The sequence below is a fragment of the Marmota flaviventris genome, chromosome 13 (genome assembly GCF_047511675.1).
Source record: "Marmota flaviventris isolate mMarFla1 chromosome 13, mMarFla1.hap1, whole genome shotgun sequence".
Lineage (NCBI taxonomy): Eukaryota > Metazoa > Chordata > Mammalia > Rodentia > Sciuridae > Marmota > Marmota flaviventris.
Window position 1 is genome coordinate 48476220 of NC_092510.1, and position 23423 is coordinate 48499642.

Here is a 23423-nt window from a genome sequence, read left to right on the forward strand (position 1 = left end):
TTTTCTTTTCCTTGGTTTTAATAAATGGTTGAGGAAAAGAAAAACAAATGATTTTAGAATTAGAAAAATATCTGAGTAATATAAATGTGTAACTGAAAAGCAGATTAACCTGGCATTACCTTTGCTTACACTGGCATTAAAGAGAGACATGTCAGAATCTTTCATGATTTCCTCCCTTGATATGAGCTCCCCTTCCTGCTTGGTTCCTCTCCTCATTAGAGTCAGGCGCACAGTCTGACCTGTGTGTCGCAACACCTCTACTGCTTGTTGATTGGTGAAACCCTGGAGGTTGGTGCCATCTACCTGTGATAACAAGACGTTGAAAATAGATGGAGATTTATACTGCTAACTCATAAAATGGATATTTACTGCTTATTACTGTGAAAAGAAAGGGGAATGAGTAGTTCTATAACTGGGTATGGACAATGACATTCCAACACTTGCTTGAGGACCAGTATTAACGTAGGTATGCTAGAATCCTTGAGGAGGGATAATCTAGATTCTGGGGTAACACTTCTAGAAATTATGAGCCAAGAGTTTTAGGATGGGCCCAGGCTTATATGCCTTTTTAAATGTTACCACCAGAACATAGTGCTATGTGCACAGTAAATATTCATCCCACATGGGAGGACAGAACCAACAGATCACATATCAAAGATTTATCTTACAAATACCTTTGGGGAAATATAAATAAATATAGACTAAAACATCATACTTTTAAACATTCATAAAATCACAATGAAAACTGGAAAAGTAGACCAAACAAATGAAATGTTGAAATTCAAAGTCACTGATAATTCTTTTGAATTGCACAATGGATGTAAATGTCATGCTTTTCTAAGCACAATGATAGCAGCCACATTCGGCATTCAAATGTTTACTAAATGACTGAGAATTATGACATCTATATCAGAGATCTCCAAGACAAGAGTATCCTTATTACAGAGATTTCTGGAAGAATATAATAAAACTTCTAAAACTTTAAAAACTCATTGGTATACACACACACATATATAAAGTCTATATCAATTATATATAAATATATATATAAACATATAACAACATATATTTGAAGATACAGAAGGGTGGAAAGAAACTGAGGAAGAAATAGATAAATATTTTTATTAATCGGCTATTCAAACCAAAACTAGAGACTGTTGATCTAGATAACCATCTCACACTAAGGGGTCCTTAAATCTTCTATAATTTTTCTGGGTAAAACAGTAACTTGAACACAGGTATCTGATAGTCTTCTTTTTCCATGCCTACCCTGATGATTCCTTTTTTACATAAACTAACAAATTATAGTAATGGAGAAATCCTGCAACAAAACTGGAAACAAATAATGAAAGTAAGTTCTTACACCAGTAACTTGAAGAAACTTCTACTAGCAATGGTCTGGCCGTGATCAGATCAAAGGCAGGCCAGCCACATTTCTGTAAATGCAGGAACAGCTTGTCTGTTCTTTGAAGAGAAAATTCTTTCAAACAACATTCTCGCATTAAAAGAGGTGGATCAGTTGATACATGTGGATCCCAATCAGTGACTCTGAGTAATCTAAGCCTAGAGGCCACAGCAACCTGGGAGCATGCAGCAGCACAGAATTACTGACATGTAATAAAAATCACCTTTGTGATGCATATGTGTATGGATACATGGATGTGTGCACATGTGTGTATACACACACACAAAAAAAAAAAAAATTCTAACTGACTCCTGTTTACCCTAAGAAACACAGAAAACAAATCTGTCCCCACGCAGAGCCAAAGTTCTCCACTGTGATGTTCAAAAGCACTGGTTTCCTTTCTTTATTTTGTTTATCTACAAACAAATCAGGTGAAATTCTGTATGGTAAATTTAAACTTATACCTTAATTCTGGCTCTCTCAATTCCCAAACTATCTGAAAACCCACACAATCTCCAGTAAAGTCCACCTCAGTTCCCATTTGTACAAGCACAGCTTTTTTCAGGCATGACCAAAAGTCACAGGATATGAAATAAAATGCCACAGTTCAAAAGAAGGTATGCACACTGTGCTGTCAACCCAGGTATCTTCCTGTGAAGCTGTTATTCAAGTGAGCAAGAAAAAAGATATTTCCTGAAATTTCCTTTCAAAATGATTCAAATTTCATTGTATATGTGGAAATAGAAATTATAGTTACAAAGAAAAATATGTATCTATCAAAAAAAAAAGGAAAGAAAGAAAACTTACAATGAAGGCAGCTTACAAGATTTTAAGTACTGTAAAAACAAAGCTAGGAAATGGAAGACAGGATCATGCAATTTTCCCGTATCTCAGAGGAAAAGAATAAATAGATAAAAATGATTGGTAAAATAAAACTGGCGACACACAGGCTGATCTGAGAAACCCAATATACTTTGAAAGGCATTATGAGAAGAGAAAAGAAATGAGAAAAAATAATCAAAGAAATGACTACAGGGAAGGGAAACTTACCCAAGTCTACAAATCAAAGAGACACATGAAAAATGAAAAAAACAAAAAAAAAGAAAGAAAGAAAAAGAAAAAAATCTAACACCTGGACATAGTCTGGTAAAGCTCTTCTATTTCAAAGATCAAAAGAAAAAAAAATCTATCAGCCTCTAGGCCCTGGAGAAAGTAGGCTATCTAAGAACTTCAGTAAAGAAAGTAGGAAACTAGAGTTTTGTATGCAAAGCAATGCATGTGAAAATGGAAACTGTGGTTGGGAAGCTAAGAGTACTGAGATCCTATACCAAAATGGGGAAAGGGGCCACCATGCAGACATATAAATGAGGTATTAAGAATGAAAATTCATGCATACTTAGGGCATAAAATGACTGGGTTGTTCAAACTTAGTAAAAAAATTAAAAAGAAAAGTCTTCTTTTTAAATAAAAGAGGAAAGAGTGCTATAAGTCCCATCCCACCCACCCAGGTATACATTTACCCCGATGACCTCAGGTCAGAAGATCTGTCATCTGCAAAAGAGAAGGGACTGTATAACTCCATCAGGATGACAAGGCCAGAGGCTATTTACCTGCTCTGACAATGAAGCAAAAGCAAACTGTGATGTTGAGACCTGCTCAACTCCCTGTCTTTGGGAATAGACCATAGGGGAGCCACACATATAAGAAATCCAAGCTCAAGTCACTCTGAAAGCTACCCAAGTAGTGTCCCTCAGGAATCACAGGACCCAAGAGAGTATGTAGGGAGTAGACTGATGACAAATCAGGGTTTAAAGTGTTGAAGAGTTAGCCAGACAGAAAATCTATCATCTATCATTCATGCAAAGTTAAGTCAAAAATCTCCACTGGGATCTCCCAACAGACCCTAACAGAGAGTCAGTTCTAATCACCTGCCAATTCCATTCAGCATAAAGACATCTTCCAGCAGCACCAATCAAAGAAACATGTCCCATCCTCCTTCAACATTCTCAGACACAAAAAGTTTGGAAAGTCTATCAACATATTCTCTTCCTGTGAAATTTTCCCAGAAAACTGTTGATATATTAATCCAATTTAAAATTCAAAGAAAATTGTGGCATATAAGAACTAGTACTAAGAAACAAGAGAAATTCAAATCCAACTAATACTATTACAGCAACAAAACTGAATTCAAATGTTTTAAGTTTTCTTTAAAAATAGAAGTTCTATAAAGTAGTATATAATAATCTGTTTATAACAATTGAAAATAAAAACCCTCTATGATTAAGGCTGCTTAAACATATCACAGTAGATCCACATGTGCTTATAATCACTATACCTCCCAGGTATATTTTTAAGCAAAAATATCTTAAAAGGTATAGATAAAATTTTAAATTTTTTTTAAAAAATTTAAAGGTATAATACTTCTTAAATATACATACATGGCTCTTTCTTGACCTTTAAATAATAAACTATTAATAATGGTTTCTATGAGAAGGTTTTTTAACCATGTTCAAATTTTATATTCTTTGAACTTCAAAAACAAAAAAAAAAAATTAATCTAAAATAAATGAACTTTTTTTTTTCAGTACTGGGCATTGAACCTAGGGGTGCTATACCCTTGAGCTACATGAGCTACATACACACATACCACTTTTTATTTTTTATTTTAAGAAAGAGTCTAAGTTGTCCACCTAGAACTAAACTTAAGATCTTCTTGCCTTAGCCTCCTGATACCTAGGATTACAGTATGTGTCACTTTGCCCAGCTGCTACTTATTTTTATTACTCTTGTGGTAATGAAGAAAAAAAAATTTTTTAAACTTTCAAAAATCTTAATAGTGAGATTCTAAAAAACTTCTTAAAATACACAAAATTTAGGCTACAAATTTTTCATTTGCAATAGATTGTTATTGCTCAATTCTTGCATTAAGAAAAATAGAATGTGTGTGATTTTGTAAGAATAATATGCCTCAAATGTGTGTAGAAAAAAATTATTTCCCATGTTTTGCAAAACTTAGTAACTTGGATTTTATAATACATTCCTTACCCAAATATTAGAGGACACTACTAGAAGAGAAAAAATTGCTATAATGGCTTTTGACTTCAGTTCAAATTTCTCTAGTATCTTCATCTGTAATATGGAACTAAGGATATCTATATTTCCAGAATTGTAATACACAGCACGTTGTACTGGGAAGATAGTCAAGGGCTGGCATTATTATTAACAGAATGAAGATATGAGTAATAAACATACAAACCCCAATATTCCCTGGGAGCAGTTTCTGTTCAATATATTCACATCCATCTACATATGAGTCACACTTACCACAAACTCAGGAGCCCAGTTCAGACTCAGTGACACCAAAGAAATGTGAAGTGAAATTAGGTACAATGGCAGCAAACTGCCTCTACACTTTCTCATGAAGAAAAGATAACATCTCCTAATGTGCAGTGCAGATACTGCCATTTACAGGAACAATTTAGGGAAGAAACACTAGTTGGCACAGCTCACAGACCTAGGCTCCTTAGCATATTCAATGTAGACTGCCAAGCCCTCCTCCAACAGAGCCATTACCTGTAGAGAACCTGAAACTCTTAACAAAGTCACAGAATATCAAAAGCAACACTTGAAACTTTTTCTAATTTATATATTTGTTTAATATTTTATCAGTCATAATTAATCAGTCATAATGGTTTGGGCATGGATCACTGAATATCAAAATATAATAATAATTTAATAATAATGAGTTAATTATTATCATTAATATTAATTATAATAAAATAATTTTATCTAACAAGCTTGTCAACTTTTTGAAAACACAATAGATCTTTTTTCAAATAATCATTACATAGAATACCAACAAATGAAAAGGGGGAGGAAGGAATAGAATATTTACTCTATTTCCTGCCCTGTAATGCCTATAGTGGAACCATACACATACACAGAATAGTCTGTGAAACAAGAATTTTAGAATAAAGTACTTTTAAGTTATAAAACAATACTCCCTAAAAATAGTAAGAAATAGTTTCTCAGTCTTCTCACAATATGACAATTACAAAATAAAAATAGACTATAGCTCCAATAGCTGCTGTCACAACAAAAATAGAACAAATAGACAAAAAAAGACTACAGTCGTGAAAATGCAACTACCATATATCAAAAGTCCACAAGATGGTGACATTTTGCACAAAATTAATGCATGATCTAAAGTATTACGTAAGTGCCCCAGGATTTACAGATGCTTCTAACTTTGAAGTAAGAAAATGTTGCTAGAAGTTGTTAAGTAAAACTCAAAATACTGATGACAAGGAAAGCAAGTGATTTCACTGAATATAAGAAAACACTCCAAACAAAAAGGCATTTCTATTTTTTGAGTCAACAATTTCCTTTATCATTGACCTTGCCTAAGAGGAATTATATTTGAGATTCCACTTACATAAGAATGAAGATAATGATAGGTTTAGAGAGAAAGTACTGTGAGACTCTTTCCAAGATGTAACCATTTTAGGCCCTCAAATAATTATCGCCTTAATTAATTAAAATGTACTTCTATGCTAAGTATAACATCAGATATTTTGAATGAAGGACTTACTTATGTGCTAAGTATGACATCAGATATTTTAAATAAAGATCTTATTTGGTTCTCCTAAACAATCATACAAGTGACATTTCCTTATTCTAATTTTGTAGGTAAAGAAATTTTCAAAAAGATTGCTAAGAAGATACCAGAAGTAATATAGTCAGAAACTACATCAGAACTTGGTGCAAGTTACAGGAAACATAGCTCAGTAAAAAAAAGTATGAGGCAATATGGTCAAGACCTCCCACCAACCCTGGACTTCTTGTATTTTGGCAGCACTTCATCCTAGAAAGGAAGAATATCTGAGTACCTACCATTTGAGTCTCTCTCCCTGAAACCCATGGTTCTTTGGGTTTCCCATCTTGATACATTTGATATCATTTGTTGCAATGTATCTTAGAGGTGATTACAGTAAAATTTAACTACTGGTGGTGCATTTATACCACAGAGTGGTCATTTTTACCAAGCTTCAAATCCAAACATCTACAACACTATTTCACATGAATTATTCAGTGAATAGTGTTAAAATATAATTTGCAGAAATGCAAATCATGGCAAATACAAAATGGCTTGCCAAAGATTTTAACTTGTTAATGAATGAAAGAACTAGTAAGATGTTGTAATTGGTTGAAGGAGCATTTAAGAAGCAAGAGTGCTTATATGCAATTTAACACAGTATTAAGAGACCATTGCTGAGTTTGATACTAACTGTTTGATATCCAACAAACCATAAATCATTGAGATAATATATTCTTTGAACAGAAGTTTGTATCACTACTGGACTAGTCTGTGACTTTTAAATTATTATTAACTTTTAAAATTCACAAATAAAAATTATATACACACACATATATAATGTTTATGATGTACAAGCAATTAGCTAAATGGTTAAACAGAATTATGATAAGATCCATCAATTTCACTCGTTAGTATATATCCAAGAGAAATGAAAATATACATAAAGCAGAACATCGTACATGAATGTTCACAGCAGCATTATCCATAAAAGCCAAAAAGTGAAAGCAACCCACATATTTATCCAATGATGAATGGGTAAATGTGGTGTACCCATACAGTGACTATTATTCAGCAATAAAAGAATATAAAGAACAGACACATGCTACAACACAGACAAACCCTGAAAACACTCTAAGTAAAAGAAGTCAATCACAAAGGACCAAATCTTATATGATTCTATTTACATGAAATGCCTCAGAATAGGCAAATCTACAAAGGCAGAAAGTAGGCTGCTGGCTGCCTAGGGCAGAGAAGATGAGGAAATTAGGGAGCAACTGCTAAAGGGTAGGGGGCTTCTCTTTAGAGTAATGAAAATGTTCTAAAATTGATTGTGATAATGAACTTCTAGCAATGTGAATATATGAAGAGCTACTGAAACATATACTTTAAATGGGTGAGGTTCTTGGCATATAAATAATATTTCAATAAAACTGGTTTTTAAGAAACTTTCTGATGAACTAATATAGATACAGAGGAAAAAGTAAATTAGTCAAATTTTCAATTTTTAATTCAGCATCATATATGAATTTAGACTCTCTATCTATTTATTCTCTCTCCCTCCCTTTCCCTTAAAATAAAACCACAAGGGGACTAATTTGTATTGCATGGTAAAATGGAGATGCACGAGGGAAACCAGTTCTAGCAGGTAGCCAGACGAGGTGGTGAACTCAACTTGATTTCAAGACTTGAACAAGTGTGTAGGTAGGAGCTTCATAGAATTATACTCAAGAAGACTCAGGGAGATGCAATTAGACTCAAAAGGCAGAGATAAAAGAACCCTATATCTTTTTTTTATTGTGGTAAAAAACATATAAAATTCACCATCTTAACCATTTTATTCACATTGTTCTATGACAGATCTATAGGACGTTTTCATCTTGCAAAATGAATCTCTATTCCACTGAGCAACTTCACATTTGCCCTTTCCCCAGCCTCTGGTAACACCATTCTACCTTCCATTTCTCTAAGTCTGATTAGTTCACACACCTCAAATAAGTGTAATCATACAGTAAATTTGTCTTTCTTGACTGGCATATTTTACTTTGCATAATATCCTTGAGAATTATCCATGTTATAGAAAGTGACAGGATTTCCTTCTTTTAAAAGACTGACTAGCATTCCACTGTATGAATATACCCAAATTTGCTTATCCACTCATTGATCCTTACACATCTGGTTGTTTCCATGGACCATGCATAATGCTATACTCAAGGACTCTTTTATCTATGCCCCACCTCACTATCATTAAGATTCCTGAGGAACAAAAACAAAATAGGCTTAATTAAGCATACACAAATACTTATGAAGATAAATCAGCATTACCCAAGATGTCTTCCAAAGAAAGAAAGATTCCACAATTATAAAATTTGGAACCATCAGGGTAAAAGAGGTAAACAAGTTTCTCTACTGCAGGACTTCACAGAGTCTTCAGTTTTTCAAGGTACACAGTGAATCTCTAAAAGAAGATATAATATATATTTTTCACTAAACTTATTTCAATTAGGAAGCAACTGGTATGGGACTAATGAATTTGTGTTTCAGGAAGCGGTTTGTGAAGTCTAGTATTTACTGAACACTGATTTGAAGGTTAGATTCTTCTATACACTGCCTCAAACAGACATATATACTGATGTCATTACAATAGCATGATGAACTGACCTAATTAAAAGTGGCTGAATCTGTTTGTTATTCTTTTATATTAGAGCTAAAAGGTGCTCTCTGCCCGTGGAGTCAAAGCAGGAGCATCATTCTGCTGATAAAACAAATGCCACACATCCCAAATTGAGACTCAAATACACTGATGGTCATTACATCTGGTCTTTACCTTTGTAGTATCTCCAAGGAGAACTGTAATAGTAACAGTAAGAAATTCATTACAACCAGAAATCAAAACTATCAGAAATTGTTTAAGAAAAAAACCTTTGCTTTAGAATTGAGATCAGTAGAGCTTCTATCCAATGCTATTTTGTTTCCACAAAATAATAAAAAGGATAATTGTAATGAGAGCCTCAAGCCACTAAAGAAAAGATTAAATCAGTACAGTTAACTGTTTTCTCAGAACTGAGTATAAACTAGGAAAATGCATTCTCGACCATGAAATTTGACAAAGCTATTATTAAATGTGTAACTTACTGCTATAATTTGGTCTCCAATTTGAATTCTTCCATCATGTTCAACAGCACTGCTTTTTGTGATGCTTTTTACAAAGATTCCCGAAGGTTCTAAGATTAGAAATAGGTTATTTTTCGCTATTTACAAACACATTAAAAAAAATCCATCCTACATTCTCCAAATAAAAAGCTTTAATTGTGAATAAATAACTATCAAAAAGCCACACAAACAAAATCTCTAGTAGAAAGGATAAGGTAATTGTTTTGTTTCTTTAGAGTTACCTACACTAAATTATTTCTAAGGATGTTTTCAAATAATTTACCAAACTATTTGAAAACATATAATGTTGATTAAATATTTCATAAGACACAGATACTAGAGGCAATTCCCAAGTTTAAAAAAAAATTTAAGATTTAAAATTACCTAATTTTTTATCTCCAATATAACCAGCAATGGTAATTCCTAATCCTTGGACATTTTTAGTGAGTTCCACATCAAATGTCTCACTTTCTTCATTTTTCTGAGTAGAAGCATCAACCTGAAATAAAATTGATAAATAAATATACAAAAAATAAACATGTAAAAAAAGAAAAAAACAAGTTCACAAAGCCATAGCTTTAACTGAGGAATAATATGACATAACAAGGTGTCAGAGAACTCTGTTAGAGAGTTACAGTAGAGATTATTACTTCAATCATGCAACATTGATGAACTGAGAATCACATTTTTACTCAGAAAGGAATGTTAAGATTGAATCTCCCCTTATTGGAGAGATACACTGTTTGTACACACTTTTTTTTTAATTAAATGGGTTTTTCTTAACAAATTCTGTTTTCATAGATGACACATCTTCATTTCTGAAGGAGTCTAAATGTGGCTCAGTTGAAAGAATTCAAGTCTTGAATTCAGATCAACAAATACAAACCTAGCTTTGCCACTAGATTTTCTAAACATTAGTTTGCACAACTGTCTAACAGGAGAAGAGTAACAACAACCAGTCCAGCTACTATTTATTAAGCAGTTTCCATGTAAGAGGCAACTGACATCTTAATTTCTTATTCCTTATAATGATATGTTTTATATTCCTTTTATACCATGAGGTGGTACAATTACTGAATCAATTGTTCTATGAGAAAACAGGCACATAAACTATTTTAAAGACAAAGCGCTAACAACCTAGTAGAAGTAGAATTCAAATCCTAACACTTATTGTGGAGCTGCTACTCTTAAATGACACACTGTATGGACCACTTCTAGTAGAACAGAGCAGCCACAGTGCCTACATGTTAGCTGCTATTATTATCCGAAGTTTGTAGTTGATTCTAATAACACAAATATGGATAAATCTATCCTTCAGCTTTATTATAAATAGGCTGATGGCTCATTTTGAAAACCAATAAAATGCATGAAGGAAGTCTTTTAAACTGCCCTTTGGTAAATTCAGACTTTACTATGAAAATCCTTTGTTCATTAGGATTCCTCCTTCCTGGAATGACAGCTGGAAGTAGGTTCCTCAGATGTAAGCTTTTAATAACATGCAGAGTTGTTATTCATTATACAGTAGACTGAAGGCTCAGTTTTCCCACATTAAGCATTAGTGGACTGGTATAATATGTCATCAATAAGTTATTGGGACTATGTATTAGTGTGAAGTAAGCAAATTCTACAGAGAACCCTAAGAAGAAAATGACAAAATCAAGACTCTGAGTTCTAATCAACATGCAGTTTGGGGCTAGCTGATAATATTTCTGATTTTCTTCAAACAAACTGAATATATCCCACTGTTGGTCCACCTAAATGAGATAAATTTTTCAGTAAAGTTTGATTTATTTTTTCATTGCACATAATTATCTGTGCAAACTTAGCAAAAGTTTAAAGTTTATATAATTACAAGAAAATGACAGGATGAAATCTGCTTCAATTGAAACAAATGTGTTTTCTATTTTTAATAAGACTTATGCGAGTGCTATTTTAGAGGGTGGCAATTTGACTATCGAATGGTTTTAAAAGGGGCACAAGCTTCAGAAATGATGATATGCACAGAATAGATATTTTTCTAAGCTTTCAATTACATCAAGTAGTTTTCGGTATTGCATTCATTTATATATTGCTGAATAAAATGTTTTGTTTACCACAAAAGAATGCCATTTAAATGCTTTCATAAACAAGCTTTCTTTCTTACTTCTCTTTGCAAAAAATAGCAACCAAACTCAATCCTAAAAACAACAGAATCATGGAAATTTCAAGTGTTCTAATAAAGTTTTAAAGGGCTTATGAAAGAGATTCGGATTTGAAAAAAGAATTTATAGCAAATGCATAGAAACAACTTTAATAGATAAAAACATATTATTACTGTGAGAAAGGAATATAGGATTTGCATTTGTTATAAATCTTATTTAGAAATTGGTATAATTCTTTTCTTAAATATTTAAGATATTTATGGATAAATTTATTTTGTTGATATTTTAGCCACTATAGTCTTACAATCTGTAAACCAGTTATGATAGTTAAAACCATTCAATCATTTTGAAATTTTCCAGATTTTTTTCATATCAAGTTAAGGGAAAAGACAGAATGTTACACCTATGAGTAAAGTTTCTGTTACAACATTTGTCCAAAAACTTATAAACTTAAGGTATAACATTTGTCTAAAAGCTTATGTAACTGAGTCAAGAACAATGACCACTCATTTCATTACATATCTGATCAACAGTTCTAAGGCATACCTTAAAACAATAAAACTGAAGGTTTTGAAAAGCTTTATTCATCGCCAGCAATCCTGCTCTCACTTTCAGCCTCCACACTTCCAAAACAAAACATAAATACTAAAAAGAAAGCTGTCAAATGGGAATGAAAGAACTGACCCATTTTACAGAAAGTCTTCTAATTAAGAGAAAAATATAATTCAACATTTTAGGTATTAGTAGTACATAATTCTTTATATTTCATCCATACTTCAAAACATCACCCTCATAAATTGGCTACTTAGAGAAAAAAAAGTAAAATAGTCACCCAGCATTTTTAGGCAAGTATTTTTCATCTCTTTTAAACATTACTCCTGATTAATAAATATTATTAAAGCTGAAGCATCTCTACAAAATTCTCTAAGTTTTGTTACATTTTTAACACCAATAATAAACATAAGTAAGTCTAGTTTCTAAAACAATATCACTGTCATCTAAGTGCTATTTTCTCTGACATTCACATTAACTGTTTTTATCTACTTACCCGCATCTCTGGCGCAGATGTTGGGGAAGAGGAGAAGGTGATGCCCAAAGAGGTGGGTGCTATAGTTTCTTCTATGGCACCTCTTGCAATCATCAACTTAACTCTATTTCCACACTGCCTAAGGACTTGTGCTACTTGCTCACTGCTCATTCCTGCCAAATCTGTATCACCAATCTTTAGAATGTGGTCTCCACTGCATAATCGCCCATGCTGAACCAAAAAAAGGGGGTGGTGGGTTGCATCATTAGGGTATTGTTATTGTAACTCCATCAGAGAAATCCTAAATGAGGGAGAGGGAATAATACTAAAAGAAGATAGCAATGAGATGACAACATGGCAATCATGAGACACTGAACATGTAACATGAACTGTCTTCTGAACTATTCCAGCCCACTCAGTGTGATATAAGTAAATAAAATTCACAAATACTCCCTAAATTGATGGGCTGATATGAACTTGTCATTCTGATTTCTATCACTAAATGCAAGCAGAAAAAAAAAAAAAAAGGCTTTTTTGTGATTTTTGTTTTTTCAGGGACAGAAACAAGAAAAGTCCTAAGCAAAGATTAAGTATGAAGTTACTAGACAAATATAGTACATATTATTCAAAATATGTTATGAACCACAATAGAGTATTATATAAATCTCATAATTTTGTCCCTTGGTATTTCAATTATAAACATCAAAAGAATATACTTTCATATGAAATTCTAGCGAAATAAAAGACAGATAGACAAGAGGCATGAGAATTAGTCTTATAAGCCTCCATGTAATTGCTGCTATTTTCTGCAATAACAGAACTTTCACACTGTCCAACACAGCAGTTACAAGCAACCCTTGGCTGTGGAACACTTGGAATATGGTAGTCCAACTGGGGAAAAGATTTGTAATCTCTTTTAATTTTAATGAATTTAAATTTGAATTTAATAATATTGGAGAGGATAGCTCTATATTGAAGATAAAGCATAGATAAGATAGATTTCTCAAAGCTTATCAACTTTATTGGATACTGCTATATGCTAATGTCTTAAAGGAAGAAAATGTCATATATTATTATATTATTGTTAAATCCCTAATGAAAAGGCTTCCATTAATAGGCCTTTCATTTATGAATACAATCAATGTTTTATAAACCTGGCTTTCTAGTTTACATTCAAACAAACATGTAACAACAAGAACTTTATAAATGAAGTGTTATAATCAATATAGTAGTTCACCATAACCTTGGTTTAAGTTTGTGGTTCTAAGGAATATTAAATTCATTGTCTGTATCTGAAACTCAAGTTCATTGTCCCTTTTCAAAAGTATTTCTCCCCAAAGAGTATTTCTCCTTTGACATTATTTAAAGCCAAAGTTTCTTCTTTCCAACAGAATGTATAAAAGATGAAGTCATACTTTGGGGTAAACATCAATGAAGACCTATTGGAGTAGCTTACCTGATCAGCTACTCCTCCAGGCAGAATGGTTTTGACTATCACACCCGTTGCTTTTCCTCCGATGATGCCAAATCCCAAACCAGACCCATCATTCACCAGTTCAATTGTTTCTACATGCTGCCAATGAACCTAAAGACAAAGCTCCTATGAGAATTTCTAAAATTTTATGAAACACTAAAATTTTACATCACAATGGATATTTTGTGATCACTTTATTAGTATTAAATAACTTATTTCAGATAATACAATGAGCCCTAAGAATACCCTTTAATTCAGTATACTTCTCTTTCAAAAGACATTTATTTCTATTTTTTTATTAATATATCATTAAAATGTTTACATTTCCTCCCAATTAATGATGAGCACTGATTTTTCAATATCTCCTGTAGAATGTCTTTAAAAAAAAAATAGAAAAAGATAAAGGAAAAAAACTGTCATGTGTTAAGAATGTCTTCCTTTGAATCTTGCCTACAGGAAAAATTCCAAATTACATGACTTCTTAAAGTCACAGACAGCCAACTGTAACAATATAATTGTATAATTTATAAAGCAAAGTCAAGATTGTATCTGTCTACTGAAAAGTCAATTTTGTGAAAGAACCATACTTCTTTTTGTTGTTGTTGTTGTTTTTGAGGAATGATGATGTCAAAAAACTATACAAAGAAAAGGCTGTTTTAGAAGCTGCAAACAATCATAATTAAATGACAAATATTCCAGGCTGAGAGATATGAATTTTTTTAAAAAATTCAAGAAATACAAAGAACCTATAGGAATTAGAAACCTGTACACAACTAAAAAGAATTAGAAAAGTACGTTCTGTTCTGTTTGAAAATCTCAGGCACTCACGGGATTTGAGTGAGCTGAAATTGTACTGGCTGCAGATGGAGAACGGGAAACTCTGGGGCTGACAAGCTGAGGTAAGGAGCCTCTGGCTATAACTAGCTGGACAGCATCTTTGGCCTTCTGCAGGATGCTGATGGCCTGCTGATGTGTGATGGTCTGATCAAGTGCCTGTCCATTGATAGCAAGGATCTGATCAGTTTCCTTCAGTCTTCCATCTCTGTCAGAGGTGAAAAACAAGGTGATAAAAAGATATTTGACAGCTCTCAAGAAAGAAAAAGCTTCTTTAGCATATATGTTCAGGTTACTTTAAATCCTATTTTTAAATTTCCACACTTTTTAAGCTTTTTCCTGCAGTTCCATTTTTAAAGTATATGCTTGAAGAATGTTCTAATATATGGATGCTAACCCACAACAAGGGAAGGGAAGATTAGAAGTTCATTGAATTAGACAAAGGGGAATGAAGGGAAGGGAGGGAAGATGAAAACAGGAAAGACAGTAGAATGCATCAGACAGAATTTTCCTATATTCATATATGAATACACAACCAGTGTAACTCCACATCATGTAAAACCACAAGAATGGGAAGTTAGACTCCATGTACGTATGAAATGCCAAAATACACTCTAGCATCATATATATCTATAAAGAACAAATAAATAAGAATTATATGGGCGGCTTTTACCTCTTGTGCATCCACAATAAAATAAAGCATGGTCTTCTTCAGAGGTCTATTTTAGATGGAGAAATTACTGACACAGAAAAATAATAAAATACTTCTTAAGAAAAAATAAAATATATGCTTAGCTCCAGGTGGTCAACTTTCTTAAGATAATTCTACTGCCATTCCTAAGCAACTCCTCCATTTAAAAGGCCTCTTTTTGTTTTTTTGTTTGTTTTTTTAACTGCCCATTCAACCTACTCATTGTATTTTAGATGGTCCTATCTTTTAAAAATCAAAGTATAGATACATATATTGCTTTATTTCTCTTAGCATATTTATAAAACACAGCTCAAATTATCATCACTCATTTCTAGTACAGCAATTCTTAAATCTAATCAAAAAGCCCAGTTATTAACAATGAAAATATTCTCCTCAAATTTTTCTTTCCTTACTAAAATAAATTCATACTATTTAAAAGCTACAGTTACTTCAAAGGACTTGCTTTTCACCACAAAATGTTAATGACTTCCCCAAACTGGTTAATATCAGGTCATGTTCAACTCTCATTATTGTTTGTTTTTCTTTGTTTTTGCTTTTCTAAATTTCCCCATACTGATCAAATTTTCTGATTATGATATCAAAAACAAGAGAAGATGCTGGGACAATCTCACCTGTGAGCCACACTGCCCTCTTGTATCTCTTGCACAAATATACCCAGCTCACCCCGGTTTTCACTCCTGAGTCCCACAACACTAAACCCAAGGCCTCCACATGGAGGTTTGAGGAGCTCAAAAACTTCCACGTGGCGACCCTGATTAGAAAACAAAGCAAGAAATGAAATTAAAAGCCAATTAATGCAGTTGACTTCCATCTTATGACTAAATGGTATTACTTTGTTTATGGGAATAAAAAAAAAAGACAAAACTGAAAAATTATTTTCTAAGATAATTTTGAGCACTTATCTCCTAGAACAGGATATTTTCTTTTTCTCAAGGAATATTTCTGGAGTATAACATATAATACTCAAAATTTGATAATTAAAAAACAAAATATACAATAGAAAAATCTCAGAACCATCCAAACTCTTCTCATACCAAAATTTTTACATGTTATAAATGCCATTACATTTTTTAAGTAACCCAGGACTTGATCACATTCTTAAGATGCATTCTAAGATACCTAACAGGAAGAAATGCTCTCACCTGGGCCATGTTTTTGATCAACTGATCAAATTCATCACATGCAGACTTCCCATTGATATGTGGAGTACCAGGTCCAGTGAAGGCTTCCAGATTCCCATTATTTGAAGTTAATAAAAGTGATTCATTTTGTACAGTAGGAATTGTAGCAGAACTGAGGTGAGGAATGTGGGCATATTCAACACTTGAAGTTGTTGAAGTTGCAATGCTAACCTAAGAGTAATACAGAATTCATTAACATTAATACACCTTACAATGAATTATGAAATTATCAAGGATACCAAACTTGCAGCTGGTGTCAGAATGTGGGTGTTTTGGAGGTACTTTCACCTTGAACCTGGGAACTAGACATTAATTCCTATCAGTGTCAAAAGTGATGGGCAGAGATGGAGGTTTGAAGGACTGTGTCTTCACACTTTGCAGTATATCTAACTCCTGGTACAAGACATTAAATAATAAAGTAACACTTTGAAAGATTATAATTGTGTGTGTAAGCTCTAAATTAAAGCTAACTAACTGACACAGCAATGCAAATAGTCAACACTCATGTTATACTTCCACAGGGTGTCATGAATGTGACTTTTTATCTGTAACTGTGTATCCGAAAGATTACATCAATGATGTGCTTGGATCACCCTTACCTCATCTCATAGCAGTATGTCTATTACTATCTTCAGCTGTACTGATGTCACTGTCCAAAGTGCCAAGCTGCTCACTCTACCAGCCAGGTTTATCCTTCCCCAAATATCCATAGGCTTTCTCTTTTATTTCATTCAATTGTGCTCAACCTTACCTTTAAGGAATCCCTCTCTGTCAACTCTATTCAACATAGCATCCACCATCTTGCTTCCTGAGCTCACCCTAATTATTTTAATAGCACTTAACAACCCCTAACATATATATACCCTGTTGTTCATAGAGCATCCATCCTAATCAATAGAAGAAGATTGGAATGTAAAATTTTCCAGTGGAAGAATCTTATTATGTTATTTTCTCCTTGGTCCTCATTTCCCATTGTTCTTCAATATACATTTACAGAATAAACTATCTATTTTTTAAGAAACTATGTTGATCCAATCTCCCAAACAATTTTTCAAGTTGTCATTATTTTCCTTTTACTGATGACAAAATTACACAGTCACATCGTTAATAAGTAATTTGTTGGGCTGGGGATGTGGCTCAAGCGGTAGCGCGCTCGCCTGGCATGCGTGCGGCCTGGGTTCAATCCTCAGCACCACATACAAACAAAGATGTTGTGTCCACCAAAAACTAAAAAATAAATATTAGAATTCTCTCTCTCTCTCTCTCTCTCTCTCTCTCTCTCAAAATAAAATAAAATAAAATAAGTAATTTGTGACCTACATTGTTTTCATCAAGTTGTTCTTATTTTCTTTGTAGTATGGATAAAGCATGTACTCATAAAATACAATTTCTGGAAATATGATAAAAAATTCATAAAATCCATCAATTAAAGCTATCAAAATATTTCACAATATTTCAAAATATTTCATCCATAGGATGGTGTTACCTATCTTAAAAAATTAAAACAGAAAATTCATTGTTACTAAAGTTACCAATAATTCATCTATTGTGTTAGCTATCTATAATCATGGATGAAAAAGAGATCAATGTGTTGAGAGGAGGCTTTTGGGAATCCTATCAAATGATAATTTTAAAACTACAGTAGGCATAATCAATTATTTTTTCAAAAACAAGCTTTTTATGCCAAGATTGATTTTTTTTTTTTTAATCCTGAGCCATGGAAACTTCAGCAAAGTCTGACAGCAGAAGACACCCCACTCAGGTTGAAGCAGATGGCATAACGAAATTTGTGACAGGCTGAAGATCCCACACACCAGGTCCTAACGCCTATGGTATGCTTACAAAGGAAAAAACATTTGGACTTTTGTTATAGTAAGCTGGAATGGACAAATCACATTCTGAGAACAGATACTCAATTAGAAAAAATCCACTGAAGTAGAAGCTCTGATATTACAAGAGACCAGGTGTGGAGGCATCCCAAGAATAAACTTAGTAGGAGCACAATAGTAAAAATAATGATCATGAGACAGTATTTAATATCAAGTGTCTTTTCCTAATTTGTTAAAGGCCTGACAAATATAGATAACTATTCCTGCTGCTCTTAAGGTTTCATGTAAATGTAAAAGCAATGGTTACATAATTAAAATGGATCACATATATAAAAGCTTTCGCTTAAACCATCAAAAGTCATGTTTTTAAATTTGAAAATTTATATTCATAGGAAAAGGCACAAGATACCTTTTGATTTTGTTGTCACTGTGTACTAAAGTGGTTTTCTGAACTACAATCTCTTTGAACAAGAATGAATCACATTTGGCTTGATAGGTTTGTTCAGAGCACACCCACTATAAATATTTAATAAAAAGAAATTGAGGACTGGGGACATGGTTCAAGCGGTAGCGCACTTGCCTGGCATGCGCGGGGCACTGGGCTCGATCCTCAGCACCACATAAAAATAAAAATAAAGATGTTGTGTGTCCACTGAAAACTAAAAATAAATATTAAAAAATTCTCTCTCTTTCTCTCTCTCTCTCTCAAAAAAAAAGAAAAGAAAGAAATTGACTCTCATCCTCGGTTTATAGAATACAAAATAACCAAAAGAAAACACAAATATCTGGTGATTTTTGTATAGAGATAAACATCTGTATAATTTACGAAAGTTGCTAGCAAATGAGCAAGGGTCACCAAATAATTATCTGTTTTGTTTAACTCTGGCTGAGTACTGGAACCTAGAAAGAGCTTGTATGTACTTGGAAAAAAAAACATATTAATTTATGGTCTTTAACTAGTATATTACCTAAAACCAAACTTAAGTGAAAATTATGTAAATTATTCAATTAAAAAGTCTGAATTTGTTTTTCTTTGTGAAAGGGTAGAATATAACAGCCTTTCAGAATTTAAAGTATAGTAGAAACACATTTACAAGATAAAGCTCAAACCAGTAACTAATTCCTCCAAGAGGTTAGATATAGCAGAAATCATATCAAATTACAAATATATATATATATATATATATATATATATATATATATATATACACACACACACACACACACACAAATATATACATATATACATCAAACTTGGTACTTATATTTTAACTTAGCAAATATATGTCTAATCTGTCATAAATATCCTGAAGTTTGGATGAGATCTTCTTAAATATGGGTCCAAAGACAAGAAGTCTCTATCTTCTTAATACATAAATCACACTCCCAGAATACAGTATTATTCTAATTTCTGTTTATTTAAGATGGAGAAACACCCTAAAAGAAGCACATGAGTGGGCATGCCTTGTAAACCCAGCTACTTGGGAGGCTAAGGGAGGAGGATCACTAATTCAATGGCAGCTAGGGAACTTAGTGAGACCCAGTCACATAATAAAAAATAAAAAGGGTTGGGGTTGTAGAAAAGTGGTTGAAAAACCCTGGGTTCTATCCCAATACCATAAAAAAAAGGAAAAAAAAAAAAAGGAAAGAAACTCTTGAACATACTTGAGAAACACTTTGAAAAGAATACTCCAAACTGGGCATGGTGACAAACGCCTATAATCCCAGCAGCTTAAGAGGCTAAGATGGGAAAATTAAAAGCCAGCCTCAGCAAAAGCAAGGTGCAAATCAGTGAGACCCTGTCTCTAAATAAAATACAAAATAGAGCTGGGGATGTGGCTCAGTGGTTGAGTGCACCTGAGTTCAATCCTCAGTACCAATAAAAAAAAAAAAAAAAAAAATTCTAGATTTTTATGAGATTTATCCTTAGTATTTTACAGTTTAATTAAACAAAATAAATCCATGAACAATTGCTTTATTATTTCACCTACATAGTTTTCAAAAGAATTTAAATTTTCATAGAGAAAATGTCATATATAACTTCATAAAGTTATAAGTATAAATGGCATAAATAGCTTTAAAAAAATCACTTTTGTCAAATGTACCCTTAGCTGATAAGAGCTAAAGAATCAGACAAAACAGAACACCTAAGTAGATAAGAGTGTAGTACCCTAAGCCAACAAGCCTCACTAGGAGAAACGGACAGTAACTTTCCACCTAAAGGATTAGCTTGTAGTTGTGCTTACAATGCTGCTTCAGTAGCAACATTCCAAAAAAACAAAAATTCTCTTTAGTTCTATACACAATTAGGCTCACCCTGTACAATAACTAATCAGAGTACCTTTTCCACTGAGAAAAATTACAAAATGTGTATAAGAGCCCTTAAAAAAAGTAAGTAAAGGTGGGCTGGTGTTATGACTCAGTGGTACAGTGCTTGCCTAGCAAGTGTGAGGCACTGGGTTCAATCCTCAGCACCACATAAAAATAAATAAATAAAATAAAGGCATTATGTCCATTTACAACTAAAAATATTTTTAAAAAGTAAAGGTATCAAAAATATACCAATATAGGGCTGAGGCTGTAGCTCAGTGGTAAAGTGCTTATTACCTCGCATGTGAGAGGTACTTGTGTGTGTGTGTGTGTGTGTGTGTGTATATATATATATATGTGTGTGTGTGTGTGTGTGTGTGTGTATATATATATATATATATATATATATATATATATATATATATATATATAAAAATTTTGGTGTACACCAAAATTTCTGACATATATTTTTGATGGCAAAATAAAGCAGTAAATCCAATCCACACTGAAGGGGAAGGGATTACTGATGTTCATTTTAGATGCCAGCCACCACAACATGACATGGTAAACAAATAAAAACCAACCCAGAGAAAAATTTAGTATCACAAGACTAAAGGGCACCGTTTCTTGAAAGAAGAATAAATAGCATACTTCTCAAGGAAAATCATACAAGACAGAAATTAATAGAACAATTAAAAAACAAGATATGAAGCTGAGCACGACAGAGTATACCTCTAATCCCAGTGGCTCGGGAGGCCAAGACAAGAGGACCAAGAGTTCAAAGTCAGCCTCAACAAAAGCAAGGTGCTAAGCAACTCAGTGAGACATTGTCTTTAAATAAAATACAAAATAGGGCTGAGGATGTGGCTCTGTGGTTGAGTGCCCCTTAGCTCAATCCCTGGTAGCCCCCCAAAAAAGAAAAAAGAAACCTAACAATCCATGCATAAAATACCCAGCATTTACACAAAATACACACACACACACATACAAACCCCTTCCTTTGCCTCATATTTGTACAAAAGAAATACCAAAGTGAATTTTGGAACAGGAAGAAAAAGATCTCAGATAAAAGATCCCAAATGCCCAAAAAGATCTGAGTATAAAAAAGGTTTAAAATACAAGCCAATTAGTAGAAATTAATTAACAGAGTACACGATCTAAAGTTGTAAAGTTTTAAATATATGTGGAAATTGGATAATACAGCCACACAAAAGCAAGAGTGGGATAAACAGAGATAAAGTATTTTAAGTTCCTTGCGACTTCCAGGAAGTGGTAACAGTACTAATTAAAGTAGAGTCAAATCCGTAAAGATACATGGATCTGACATAGGACTCACATCTGGAAGAAATTATGAGATTCAATTAACTAAAAAAAGATAGAATCCTGTTAGAAATGAGCAAAATAAACAGACATTTCACTCAAGAGAATACATGCATGGCAAATAAGCACATAAAAGATGTTCACACAACATTACATATTAAAGAAATGTCAATTAAAGCACAAAGAGATACCATTATACACCTCTCAGGATAGTGAGAATGTAGGCAAACTGGATTGCTTACACATTGTTGGTAGGAATGTAAAATGATACAACTCTAAAGAAAAAATAGTTTCATAGTTTTCGAAAAATTAAAATGCATTTACCATACACCCTTCTGAATACTTATTGCACATAAATAAAAACTTATTTACACAGCAAACTCTGTCAAAAGTGCTTCATTCTCATATTAGCCACTTTATATAACAGTGAAACATTGGAAACAAAAATGCCCTTCAGTAGGATATCCTTATCATGGAATACTACTGAGCAACAAAATATGAATATATACAACTAGATAGATCTCTAGAGTATTACACTAAGTGTAAAAAAACCTGAAATTTTTCTATTTTTACAACATTTTTAAAATAACAAAATTATAGGTATGAAAAATAGATTAAAGATTATCAGGGATTAGGTATATATAGTATGGGAAGGAACTGTATAACAGCTGAATAAAGGAGATCTTTGCGTTGAAGAATAGATCTGAAAAAGAAACCTAAAATTGATCTTGATTGTGGTGATAAGTTACACAAATAAATAGTAGTGGAAAAAAATGATATAAACTGAGATAATGACATAATGTAGTATACCAATGGTAGTTCTTGGTTTTGATATTGTATATTATTGTTAAGATATAAGCACTGGGAAAAACCTGAAGTATATACTAGAATTCTCTATATTATATTCGAAAATTCCAAGCTATGTAGGTCACTGGAGAGAGCACTTGTCTGGTAGGCAAAAGGTTCTGGGTTTCATCCTCAGTACTGCAAAAAACAAAACAAAACCCTAAGAATCTCTAATAATATCAATATTAAATTTTTTTTAAAGCTGACTCAAATAAACCATAGATACTTGCTATAGTCTTTAGGGTAAGAACTAATAATAACAAAGCTAAATAATTTACTAATAGAGAAAGAAATTGAAAAATACAAAAAAAGAAAAAAAACATGAAAAATGAAACCACACTTATTAATTATTACATTAAACATAAAAGGGTTAAATACTTTAAAAAGTAAAAGACCAAAGTTCTCAGACAAAAAAAAAAAAAATTTCTCCAAATACATGCTGCTCAACAACAGTCCACTCAAACGCTTTGAGGCCTAGGAGTGGCAACTAATCCCCATAGAAGTGCAATGGTATTAGATTGGAAGGATCCTGAAGGATGTGAAGGAACTATACAGCCCTATGTATTGAATCATCTTCCTATAAATTTATGGGGACGA

General features: G+C 32.8%; 1 protein-coding gene across 12 annotated transcripts in view; it reads right to left on the reverse strand.

Moving 5' to 3' along the window:
- Positions 1 to 23423, reverse strand: part of Mpdz (multiple PDZ domain crumbs cell polarity complex component) — a 168300-nt gene that overhangs the window by 92674 nt on the left and 52203 nt on the right. For 11 of the 12 annotated variants that reach the window (XM_071600647.1, XM_071600646.1, XM_071600645.1 and 8 more), the window contains 8 exons: positions 16483 to 16692; positions 15952 to 16091; positions 14623 to 14836; positions 13777 to 13905; positions 12342 to 12551; positions 9537 to 9651; positions 9135 to 9223; positions 120 to 303 (listed from right to left, as the gene is read on the reverse strand). In XM_071600647.1, the coding sequence (XP_071456748.1) occupies positions 120 to 303; positions 9135 to 9223; positions 9537 to 9651; positions 12342 to 12551; positions 13777 to 13905; positions 14623 to 14836; positions 15952 to 16091; positions 16483 to 16692 (1291 nt within the window). Of the gene's footprint in view, positions 1 to 119; positions 304 to 8324; positions 8401 to 9134; positions 9224 to 9536; positions 9652 to 12341; positions 12552 to 13776; positions 13906 to 14622; positions 14837 to 15951; positions 16092 to 16482; positions 16693 to 23423 lie in introns of those variants that run through there. The other variant, XM_071600650.1, reaches the window with a different exon arrangement.